Here is a 12966-nt window from a genome sequence, read left to right as displayed (position 1 = left end):
TGAATATTTTATAAATCAAGATATAGCCGCAGATACAGAATAATTTATTGAAAAATATTGGCAATATAGATTGATTGTGGCAGCACCAAAAACGTGCCAAGCGCCAAATGCGGTGAATCTAAAAAAGTAGTTTGTAGAAGTGTGTAGATATATAAAAGGAGAATTAAAAGGGACGCTAAGTTTAGCTTGCGTGTGCGTGTAATAAAACAACGTGTTTTATTTAATTCATAGTTTATAATAAATTAATGTGGTCCATGTAACCACAACATGTAGCAGTACTGTGGCAGCACTTCTCCAACGAACTGACAGAAAATGTCAAAAGAGAAAAACAAATGTTCGGTAAAATTGACGCAAGCAAAAAGCATCGAGTCAGTAAACGATTAACTTTGTTAATGTACTTTATAAGTTTGTAAACGTATTCAATAAGTAATAATAATAAATTAAGTTTTAATAAAACAATAAAACTTACATTGGTGACCTGGATCAACAATTGATGCAATCAACTTAGTAAACAATCCCAAATTTATGTCTAGTGATCCCCAGCTTTGGTTCACTCAAGTTGATGGTTTGCTACACTATAATAGAAACTCATCCGATCTATCAAAGTTTTATACTGTAATAACGGCCTTGGATTCTGAAACTCTCAAGCAAGTATCTAACATTGCATAAAAAACCCACCAGCAAGTGGTAAATATGAGACGCTATAGAAAGAATTAATACAACGCTTTGGCGAATCGCAAAAAAAACTGCTTACAAAGTTGCCGACTGGACTGGACCTTGCTGGTAAAAAACCATTACAGTTGTTACGCGAGATACGTGATCTAGCTGGCATAAATTTGTCCAATGAAGTGCTGAAAGCATTGTGGCTGCAAAGAATGCCAAATAACATAAGATGTATCCTATCAACCTGCAAAACAGAAACGATAAACAGCCTTGCAGAAATCGCTGAATGCGGCCAGCACGCCGTCAAACTTCTATGTGATGACCACGGGACACGAACATCATGTGCAAGCTACATCAATTTCAAACCGAAACAGCATATTTATGGAGAACCGAATTTCTTCAATTGAGACCACACTCAATATTCTGGTAACTAAAATTGCTAAATTGTCTGCTACATTTTTCACAAATATAAACAACGGACGCATCTCAAGATACACATCACAAGATCGTCGCAGGCATTCAAGCCGCAGCAAGTCCAAAGTGTGTCAGTTCCATATAAAATTTGGTGCAGCAACACGAAAATGCGAACCACGATGTGAATTTCGCAGTACAACATAACAAGAAAACTAATATCGCCACCGCCTGTCTCAGCAGCTGGCGGTGGCACTGGAAATCAATGCATCAAAGAACAAAGACTCGATCGCAGTACAAATCTCAGTTGGTGTTTGATAGCCGTTCAAAGCAGACAACGTCGTGAGTTTTTACGAAAATGGAAAAAGTGAATGGCTCTATAATATGAACGCACATACGAACTACACTAACCTGATCCCATGTATAAGCTTCTATATTGGCAACAATGTATAAATATCTATATTGGACAATAATTAATAAGTATCAATAATGTAAACATAAACATCCTGTACCGCTGAATTCAAAGTGTCATTTGATTCACCGCGCCACGGTTAAAAGCAAACATGAACACAAAAGTAATGAAATATAAACACAAGATCTGAGGCTCTAAAGCTCTTTTTAGAAGATTTAGAAGTCAGTCTTGATCCAACTCACATTTGTAATGCTCTTAATAATTTTACCAATAAAATATAAATTTGAAAGTCTTCATTCGTGTAGTTTTATTACAAACAAGTTTTTTTTATATATTTTTTAATATATAAAAACAAAATTGGCGCAGTCGGTAGGATCAGTGATATAAAACTATCTTTCGAGTGAATAAATAAATTTATAAAATTGGAAAATTGTGACTTATAAAAACAAAAATATATGTCTTTTGTGGAAATAACAATTAACGAATTTCTATGAATAAATAACTGTCGAACAGTTTATAATATTTTAATAAACTTTAATAAAATTTTTAAAACAAAAACCGTACCATATAAAAAACTAATATATTGTAGCTTTTGTGAAAGTGATAAACATTTAGAGAATAATTGTGCAATAAAAATGAAATCACAATCAAAAAAGAATCAACAACCGAAGAAATAATATAAATCATAAGAAACTTTTAATTAATACAAACAAATTTTTTTTTTATTAATAACTAAAATTGTGTAAAACTGTTGAATAACATTAAAACAAATAATAAAAAAAAAAATTAAAATTAATAAAAGATATAAAAATATAAATAATAAATATTAACGGACGTAATTAATAGCAAAATATATATATAAACGTATTTATAAAATTGTGTTGATTCATTAAACGGTTATATATTATATTTTTTTTAATTTTGTAAAAAATTTAATTGTTAAATAAACTCCCGAATAAAATTGTGCTAAATCAATAAAAACTTTTCTTATCAAATTAATATTCAAATAAACAACAAACATGGAAAATTTAGGAGCAACAAGTAGCCTTATAAACGAATTTCTGAAGCAAATAACACCCTTTACTGGAAATAGGAAGGAGCTGTCAATATATATAACAGGTATTGAAAAGATTTTACCTTTGTTGATTCCACTACCTGATGTGGAAAAACAATTGTATTTTTTCCGAATACTACATACAATTAAGGGCGAATCAGCAGATATAATAAGAAGAGACAATTCAGCTAATTGGCCTACCTTAAAATCTTTACTAATCAAGGAGTACGGTGAAAAATTAACTCCAGATTAACTTATTGTAGAATTCGAAAAAGTTAATTTCAAAAATAATAATGTAAAATCATTTTATCTGGAAGTAAGAGAACATTTATGTAGAACCAAAGATTGTATACGTTTAACAGATAAACCTAATCAAATAAAAGAATTTTATTATAGGGAAGCAGAACGCAATGCGTTACATAATTTTAGAAATAAGTTACCATCTCCGCACCAAGCGGCTATTATTGTAAATCATTGTGAAACTCTTACTGAAGCATATGAAAGATTGTTAGAACAACAATTAATTGACAATGAAATAAAAATTAATAATAATTACAACAAACCGAATTATATACAAATGCCCAGAATAATTAACCAACCTTATCAAACAAGAAATAATTTTGTTAATAATCAAAATAATCCAAATTCTTTCCAATATCCCCAAAATCAAATTACTAATAATGTAGCTCCACAAATCCCACAGTTTAGACAATATTCTCATATTCCAAACAATACAGCAAGAAATTTTAATAATAACAATACCTATCCAAGACAAATATCATATAACAATTCTAATAATAATAATACCTATCCAAGACAAATACCATACAACAATTTTAACAACAGAAATCAATACACACAGAACCAACCACAATACAATTCTAATAAAAGACAAAGACAAGATAGTAACCAAAGTAGAATTAGAAAGTACGGACCCCCTGAACCAATGGAAGTAAATTTTCAGGCAAGAGCCTCGGAACAGAACTCCCACATGTAACAGTAAATAATTTAAAATTTTTAATTGATACAGGCTCATCTATTAGCCTAATAAATCCAAATACTTTAAAAACGAAACCGGAAAATGTAAAGCCTAGATTAATTAAAACAATTAGTAACACATTTGAATTAAATAAAATTACAACGACAAACGAAATATTCGAGTTAGGCTGTAATTTACGTTTCTTTACAACTCCTTTTTCAAAAAATTGTGATGGACTTTTAGGTTCTGATATTTTGAAACAAGTAAAAGCCATAATTGATTATGATAATAAAATAATAAAATTAAATAATAAAAATTATAAAATAATTTATCCAAACGAATATGCAGAAGTAGAAGTAAACAAATATAATGAAATATTAAAAGTTAATAAAATAATTCCAGTAGAAGATAGTGTACTTACATTAGATCATTTGAATGTTGAGGAACATAAATATATAAATACCCTTTTAAATAAATTTAAACATATATTATATAAAGAAGGTGACGACCTCTCTTTTACAAATAAAATTAAACATAAAATAAAAACAAAACATGAGGACCCTTTATATTCAAGGTCTTATAGATATCCTCGAATACATAATGAGAAAATAGAAAAACAAATAAATGAAATGTTAAATCAAGGTATTATTAGGCATAGTTCCTCGCCATACAATTCACCTATTTGGATAGTACCCAAAAAACTTGATAATACAGGCAAACAAAACTGGAGAATTGTTATAGATTATAGAAAGTTAAATGAAATAACCATAGATGACAAATTTCCCATACCTAATATTGACGATATATTAGATAAATTAGGTAAATCAATATATTTTTCCACATTAGACTTAGCGAAAGGTTTCCATCAAATAGAAATAGATGAAGATAGCATAGAAACAACTGCGTTTTCTACGTTACAAGGTCACTGTGAATTTTAAAGAATGCCATTCGGATTAAAGAATGCGCCTTCAACTTTTCAAAGGTTAATGAATTCGGTACTTGCCGACTACATTGGCAAGATTTGTTTCGTATATCTTGATGATATTATAATATTTAGCACATCTTTACAGGAACACATTGATTCCTTAACTAAAATATTTAAAAGATTGCAAGAAACCAATTTAAAAATTCAAATAAATAAATGTGCGTTCCTTAAAAAGGAAACTGAATATTTAGGACATGTTATAACTAATGATGGAGTGAAACCAAATCCGCAAAAGATTCAAGCTATTGTAGGCTTTCCGATTCCCAAATCTCAGAAAGAAATAAAGCAATACCTTTGACTAGCAGGATATTATAGAAAGTTCATTAAAGATTTTGCTAAGATATTGTGGTGTCCACCCAAACGTATTTACGATACGTAAGTGAAACGTAAGTAAGCAACAAGTACAACCAAACAACACATCTGGCATCCCTGATAGATATGAAGGGGACGGATAAAAAGACACACAAAAGAGAGGTAGATAACTGGTGCGCAGTAGTAGAGAGATTTTTTAGTGGAACGTGTAAGCAAAAATTTTAAGCAAACAATTTTGTAACTTTATATTGTAAAAATAGCTTAGTAAAAATTTTAAGTTAAATTCATTGTATTTTAAATTCTGTTACTTGTGGATTACAAAGTGTTAAGAACACATTGTCAATATTAACGACAATAATATACAAAGTAAAAATAATTGTCAATAGCAACGACAATATCTAAACCTCTTACAAATCAGTTGAAAAAAGGTATAAAAGTTAATTCAGAAGATTACAAAGACTCTTTTAAAAAATTAAAGCTCTTGATAAGCAAAGATCCTATTTTAGCTTACCCCGATTTCAATAAACAATTTAAGCTAACAACTGATGCATCAGACTGTGCTATAGGCGTTCTAAGTCAAGACAGTAAACCAGTTTGTTTGGCATCGAAGACCACTAAATGCACACGAAATTAATTATTTTACCATTGAAAAAAAATTACTAGCCATCGTGTGGGCAACAAAATACTTTAGACCTTATTTGTATGGACAAAAGTTTATTATTAAAACTGATCATAGACCATTACAATGGTTGAATAATATAAAAGATCCAAATTGTAAATTGGTGAGATGGAAATTAAAGTTAGCAGAATTTGATTATAAAATAGAATATATTCAGGGTAAAACAAATGCAGATGCTTTATGGTGGTTTCAAGGATTCAAAACAAAATACGGTATTCAACTTCTGCAAATATCTGGCGAAAAACTGTCTTCGCAGTCTCAGTTAGTGAACCCGTTTAAAGAAAAATTTTAAGATAAAATTGCTGAATTCGAGTTGTGTAACGATCAAGTATATAATGCCGATGAGTCCGGCTTATTTTGGAAACTTCTGCCAGAAAAAACGTACGTGTCCACTTTAAAAAAGAGCGCTTCAGGTGTAAAGTCGGAGAAGCAGGGAATCATTTTCTTGTGTTGCTCAAACGCCACTGGATCTCATAAACTTAAACTTTTGGTAATTGGAAAGGCGAAAAACCCACGATGCTTTAAAAACCTCCAGTGTCCTACCAACTATAAAAACTCAAAATCCGCCTGGATGACGGCGACTATTTTAAAAGAATGGTTTCATCAATCATTCGTTCCTCAGGTAAGGATTCGTTCTTTTGAATGCTGTATACATTTTCCTAAAATTTGTCGCTATTTAAGGTGAAATCATTTTTAAAAGAAAAAAACTTGCCAATTAAAGCTCTTCTTTTAATCGACAATGCTCCTTCCCATCCAAATGAGGCTGAACTGACAACGGAAGATGGGTAAATATGTTTATGCCACCAAACGTTTCTCCCCTCATTCAACCGATGGATCAGAATTCAATAAAAATCACGAAGTTATACTACAGAAATAGCCTTCTTGCTTCAATAGCAGCAAGGCAATCTGACTTGCTCGAGTCTATGAAGAAAATAACATTAAAAAGTGCTATAAATTTTTTGGAAGCCGCTTGGAGTCGTGTCGGCAAACAAATTCTGTCTAAGTGCTGGAAAAATATTTTAAATTTTACTGTAAATGATGATGATCCCGAAGATAGTATGCCTTTGGCGATTTTAAAAGAAAAATGGGAAACTGAACTTCGCTCCTTCTTGTGCAGCACCACCGATCTTCTTAAGTTTTCTTCTTATAGTTATAGAAAATTTTGTTCTTATCAACAATTTCAGAGTGAATTTACGTTATCAAATGTTAATGGAACGAAGATATTGAGGAAGATAATGCGCATGATGATATTGGACATGAGGACGAACCTGACGAGGACTGCATCTCAGAGGCATCGGTGAAAATTATACCAAGTGAAGCAGTTGAAATTTTCAACAAAGCAATACAGTGGGCCAGTCACGAAGGCGTCGATCAAAATGATATGAATGTACTTATAGACGTCTAAGAGAGAATGGAATGTTTCAATTGTTAGAAAGAAAGAAGACCCAAAAAAAAAAATGACTGACTTTTTTAAATAAAAATTTTTATATATGTATCTTAAGTATAAATTAATATGTACACAAAAAAAGAAACAAAATGTGAATTTATATGTGTAAATAAGTATTTACTTTATTCTTGTTTGACACTCGAAAACTTGAACAATTTGATAACGTGAACTCTCTTGGTTTTAATTAGTTCACGTTTTCGAATGTTTACTGTATGTATTATTACCCAAACTTAAAAAAAAGAAATAAATAAAATAATAAATAATTGTAACATTTGTGCAGTAGCGAAACACGACAGAAATCCCATTAAACACGAACTTAAAATAACTTCTGAAGTAAAGAGCATAAGAGAACTATGTATGATAGATATTTGATCCTTCGATAATGTGCGATACTTAACTTGTATCGATGTCTATTCAAAATATGCACAAGCTTGCAAAATGACTAGCTCTGATTGCTTAGAAGCTAAAAAGACTATGATGTACATATTTAATAACATGGGTAAACCAAAGAAACTTAAAGCAGATAGAGATAGTTGTTTTTATTTATATTCTTTTAAAAATTGTTTACAAGGTGAAGAAGTAGAATTTATTGAATGCCATTTTAAAACAGGAATAGCAGAAAGATTTCATGGCACATTTAATGAAAATCTAAGAATAATACGAACAAAAAAAGATGTAGAAGAACTATATCACCAAGTGGAAAGTACATTGTACTATTATAATTATAAAATAATACATTCTGCAACTAAAAAAATACCAAAAGATATATTTTTTGAAGGAAAGTTAATAAAAATTAATGTTCAGGAAAATAAAAAGAAAAATATTGAAAAACTACTAAGTATGTAATTCTTTTTGTTTTAGGTGCTTGCATTGTCACCTTTACATTCATTTAAACTTCTCATCATGACAAGCCTAAACAAGCGTCTACAGGTAACAGTATTCACTGTTACCTGGTTGCAATCGACTTGCGGTTTGTAAATACTTAGTCTAACAGCAGTTAACTTTTGATGGGTTTTTAACTTTGTTTTTACATTATTCCATTTTTATTGAGAATACATAAATTTAGAATATATAAATTTAGTTTTTAACATTCATTTATTTAGGATTTTCCCTGTAAAAATTTCTCTGTATAGATTCTCTTTGTCCAAAACACCAAATCATCATCTATTGGGCCTGTGTACTCTATTTGTACAACTATTTATAAAATTGATCTACTAAAATCTTACTTGAACAGACTTATTACCATTTTACACATTTGAAAAACTCTTTCTTTACATTTCAATTTTTTATATAAATCCAAACATCAATAATAAATTTTGTAATAGAAAGTAACACAACATAAACAAAATAAATTTACAAATTTATAATATAATCAAAGAATCTATAGTACAAAGAAGTGCCACGCTCATACAAACGAAATACCCACTTTATTTTGCTGGTGGATTTATAATAAATCCACCCAACCTCATGCAACAATGTTCGATCGAGTCACAACTGGTATGATGTTCAGTTTAAACCTATATGTAAGTCAAGTAAGGCTGACGAAAGCCCGACTGCATACGTATTCAATCATACATGCAACCCTCTGTATTATATTATATTAAAAGTTTTATTTTCTAAAAATTTTTTTAGAAAAAAAATATATCAGAGATTAAATATAATATTAAACACTATAATACTTCAATTCAAACATTTCATCGAAGTAGATCTATTCATTTATAACAAAATTTGTTTCTTCCAAATTGCATCTTATTGGATTATACAATTCGGAACCTTGAGAATAATAAAAATAAAAATTGTTTGCAAATTGGTTTATCGCGTGATCCTGTACACAAACTATACCACGTGATATTTTCAGAACATTGGCACGTCTTTTGAATATTCATACATCCACCAACGACCGACATTATGCAATCAAAAAGGATACAGCATCTTATCAATTGAAAGAAACGATAGTTAACTACAGTGCATTAGGTTATTTTACGTATTTCCTGCAAATTTCAATAAATACGTATTATATTTCTTATTTCAGATTATAATCCCACCTATACCGTATTGTCTCCAAACCGCTTTACGCATTTAGTGTTATATATACTGTGGTTAATAATCGTTTTGCTCTCACGAATACTTAGGCTGTTTCATAAAAAATCTCAATTGTAAATAAATAGCAACACAACAATTATTGTAAAATTATATATATTTTATTTAAAAACAAAATTAAATTTTCAAAAATTACGTTAATAATTACAGATTCAATAAAAAAAACAATAAATTATGTGTATTATAACAATTATTGTAAAATTATATATATTTTATTTAAAAACAAAATTAAATTTTCAAAAATTACGTTAATAATTACAGATTCAATAAAAAAAACAATAAATTATGTGTATTATAACAATTATTATAAAATTATATATATTTTATTTAAAAACAAAATTAAATTTTCAAAAATTACGTTAATAATTACAGATTCAATAAAAAAAACAATAAATTATGTGTATTATAACAATGATATTTAAATGAGCGTTCCAATGTATGATCCAATGTATTAAGATATTTATAATATATTCATCCACCTGTTATACCAACTAAATACATGTCCATTACTCGTGGGTCTCGATGTTGGTATTCTCTTCTTCTAGGTATTGGTTGGTAGTCAGGTCTTCGCGTTCCATTAACCGCATTTAAACTTAAGTTGTCATTAGTTTCTTCCTTTATGGGAAGAATTCGTGCAGCTGCCGCAGCACTAGTCATTGGTCTGTCGTCAGATGACGCCGATTCTTTAGTTACACCTGTGACTTCAGTATTTATATTTGTACTTTGTTTTGATGCATTCGTCGCCTCTGTGTCCTCCATTACAGATGAAACACCATATTCACTTTTTTTTTTCATTTCTATAGCATTGTTCCATTTAATGCGAAAAGCCTTTTTTACAATTTTGTTGCATATTTCGCATATTTGGCAGGTTTGGCGAAATTCTTTGAATCTCTTTTTTATAAATGTAATGTAGTGTTCATTCGTAACTTTAAAACCGTTTCCCGAATAATTTTTTTTACACAAATAGCACTGTTTTGGTCTGACTTCCATGACTTCCATCAAATAAAAACAAAATTATATGCCGGCAATAAATTGAATGGAGATGCTGCCACCTCACTAAATTATCTCTAATTCAGAAACATTTTTGGCGGCATCAACTTAATCGGCGATGATACCACCTTTCTTAAATGATTTTAAATTCGAAAATATCTTTGCCGGTAACAATTTATGGTATGTTTATATTTCAGTTTTTCTATGTAATTAAGCTATTTATACTCTACATATGCTTTACACTCTTTTACTTTGGCAAGATTTTTGCATAGACTCACTGTTTCACTGATGTATAAAAGTTTTTGTTTATGAAGGAAACTCAGAAATAATACGTATTTGCATTCGAACATAGAAATTTTGCCAAAGTCTATCCAGTGGGGACACCAAATTCTATGTTTTTTTTTATTTATATTTATTATTCAAATAGACTTTAACAATATATTATGATTAACTCTTTTATCTTTACATATATTTTGTCCCTACTCACCACGATATTTGCTAAAGTAAGAGAGGTTTCTGAGAAATTTCGTTGTTTGTTTTGGTTTTTTGACATTAAAAATCCGTTACGAGAAAATGCGCCAAAGTTGCAATTAAGTGCACAAATACCACATTACTAAAAGAAAAATAAGGCGGAATTTGTTTTCAATTATAAAAGCATTAAAAAAAGGTAATTATTCCAGAAAAATATATGAATTATTTGTTAATTAAAATTTATTTACAATTGAAACGGAAGTGCGTACTTGGATGTTTAAATTTCAAACATCTCTATATTTTTCCAAAGGATTATCGAAGGTATATTATTAATTAAAAATAACGCAATTTATTGTTGTAGAATAAAGTAAATATATAAATGTATTAACACATTAGAAACTTAGATGTGTGCCTAATTAGTGTATATAATAAACTACGAATTAAGTTGTGCTTTTATTTTTTATTTTTTCCATGATATACTAATAATTATAAAAAAGGAAAAATCCTGAAGAGAAATTAATATTATTAATTATACTTTGATTGAGTGTTGTTATTATATATACATATATTGAAAAATTAGAATCACAATTTTCGGATCAGTTCGATAGCAATTGCTATAAATTAGGTTTAGCGCAACATTTATTTAATAAATTAGAAAACGTTCATCCCTATATATGTTGCTCTAATTGCAAAATTGAAACTCTTCTATCTTTTTTCATTAAAGTAAGAATTTACTTCATTTTAAAATATTTCAATCGAGATAATAAAGTGTCGAATTTTAAACATAAACAATTATGCTTTCAACACTTATAAACAGCACAAAAGTGTTCATACTCTTTAAGTGATTTTTTGTTTAAACATAAAACATTTTAGTTTTAATTTTATAATTTATTAAATTTATTTATAATTTATCTTTAATTTAATAGTTCCTTATTATTTTTGGTTTAATATTAAATATTTTTAAAATAGTAATATTATTTTGTATATATTAAGTTATTCTAAATTGTATTCACATAAAATTGTATATTTGTTAAATAAAACATTTTGGTGGATAGGCCTATTGGGGAACCGAACACCTAAAACTCGGTAACGCGCCAGCAAACATACCTCTTAGGTGGTGCGGAAAATGCTTATATATTTAATATTTCTTCTAACACTATGCGATGAAATTGATCCTTATTGTTTACAATGTTGTTATCAACTAGTTAAGAATTTCTTGAATTTCATATACAAAAAACATTTCACCTTACTGAAAGGATTGCTTAAAACAAAGAATCTATAGTACAAAGAAGTGCCACGCTCATACAAACGAAATACCCACTTTATTTTGCTGGTGGATTTATAATAAATCCACCCAACCTCATGCAACAATGTTCGATCGAGTCACAACTGGTATGATGTTCAGTTCAAACTCATTGCAACCCACAATTGTTTTTATACGCCTGTTTCTTTTGCCTTTCTTGTTTTTATTTGTCTATTTAATTAATATACATTGATTAGTAGCGAAGTGAATGGTAAAGAAATCCCTCAAATAATTTTTCGATACACTTTGTTGCTTTATCTTCTTGTACTGGAAAGGCCCATATCATAGGAGTAAAGAGTAATAGAATATATTATTTTTGTTATTGCAACAAATGATGCACTACAAAAACCATTATGTATGTACAAATGTGATATTGGAGACATTAAGTCTGCAGTATATTAATATGTATGTTTTTATTGCACATTTGTGCATATATTTTACCTCAAAAGGAACTACTTCTTAATAGTTTGAATTTTTGGTGACTTTTTGTAATTATTTTAAAAAATATTTGCAAGATTCATATAAAAGTGTTTGAAAAGATTTTTAAAGAAAATAAAAATATTAGAAATATAAGAAAAATTATAATGGAAAAATGTGTAGAAGTCACTAAAACCACTAACAATGCTTCCTGGTTTGACGAAACGCATGAATGCTATTTACACCGGATTGAAATGTTAAAATTGGTGATCACAATATTGCTTCGGAAACATTGCGCATGGACAACATTTAAGAATAAAGCATCATAGAATCAGATTTGAGACATAAATAAATTTGTAATGTGTTTTTACACTACAATTCATACCAATAGCAAACAGGTAATTTTGTTTTATATGCTATTAAATTCAATAACTTATCAAATGTACACAATTTTGATTTCGTCACTGAAATGCTGTTTGATCGCTTGAACATTTTACAGCGAACAAACATACAAACATGCGTATATTATAATACAGAGGGTTGCATGTATGATTGAATACGTATGCAGTCGGGCTTTCGTCAGCCTTACTTGACTTACATATAGGTTTGAACTGAACATCATACCAGTTGTGACTCGATCGAACATTGTTGCATGAGGTTGGGTGGATTTATTATAAATCCACCAGCAAAATAAAGTGGGTATTTCGTTTGTATGAGCGTGGCACTTCTTTGTACTATAGATT

General features: G+C 29.2%; 1 protein-coding gene and 1 pseudogene across 1 annotated transcript; one reads left to right on the top strand and one right to left on the bottom strand.

The window, feature by feature from the left end:
* Positions 1 to 5212: 5212 nt before the first annotated feature.
* On the top strand, positions 5213 to 6934 carry LOC119669183 (annotated as a pseudogene).
* Positions 6935 to 9513: 2579 nt separating this feature from the next.
* LOC119666372 lies at positions 9514 to 9837 on the bottom strand. The gene has a single exon (XM_038075653.1). The coding sequence runs from the start codon at positions 9835 to 9837 to the stop codon at positions 9514 to 9516; it is 324 nt and encodes a 107-aa protein (XP_037931581.1).
* Between the last annotated feature and the right edge of the window lie 3129 nt (positions 9838 to 12966).

Source organism: Teleopsis dalmanni, chromosome 1 (genome assembly GCF_002237135.1).
Source record: "Teleopsis dalmanni isolate 2A chromosome 1, ASM223713v2, whole genome shotgun sequence".
Lineage (NCBI taxonomy): Eukaryota > Metazoa > Arthropoda > Insecta > Diptera > Diopsidae > Teleopsis > Teleopsis dalmanni.
Note: the sequence above shows the minus strand (reverse complement) of the source record. Positions and strands in the feature narration are given on the sequence as shown.

Excerpts from the sequence above, each read along its gene's own strand:
- LOC119666372 (XM_038075653.1), bottom strand. The coding sequence starts at position 9,837 with ATGAAAAAAAAAAGTGAATATGGTGTTTCATCTGTAATGGAGGACACA.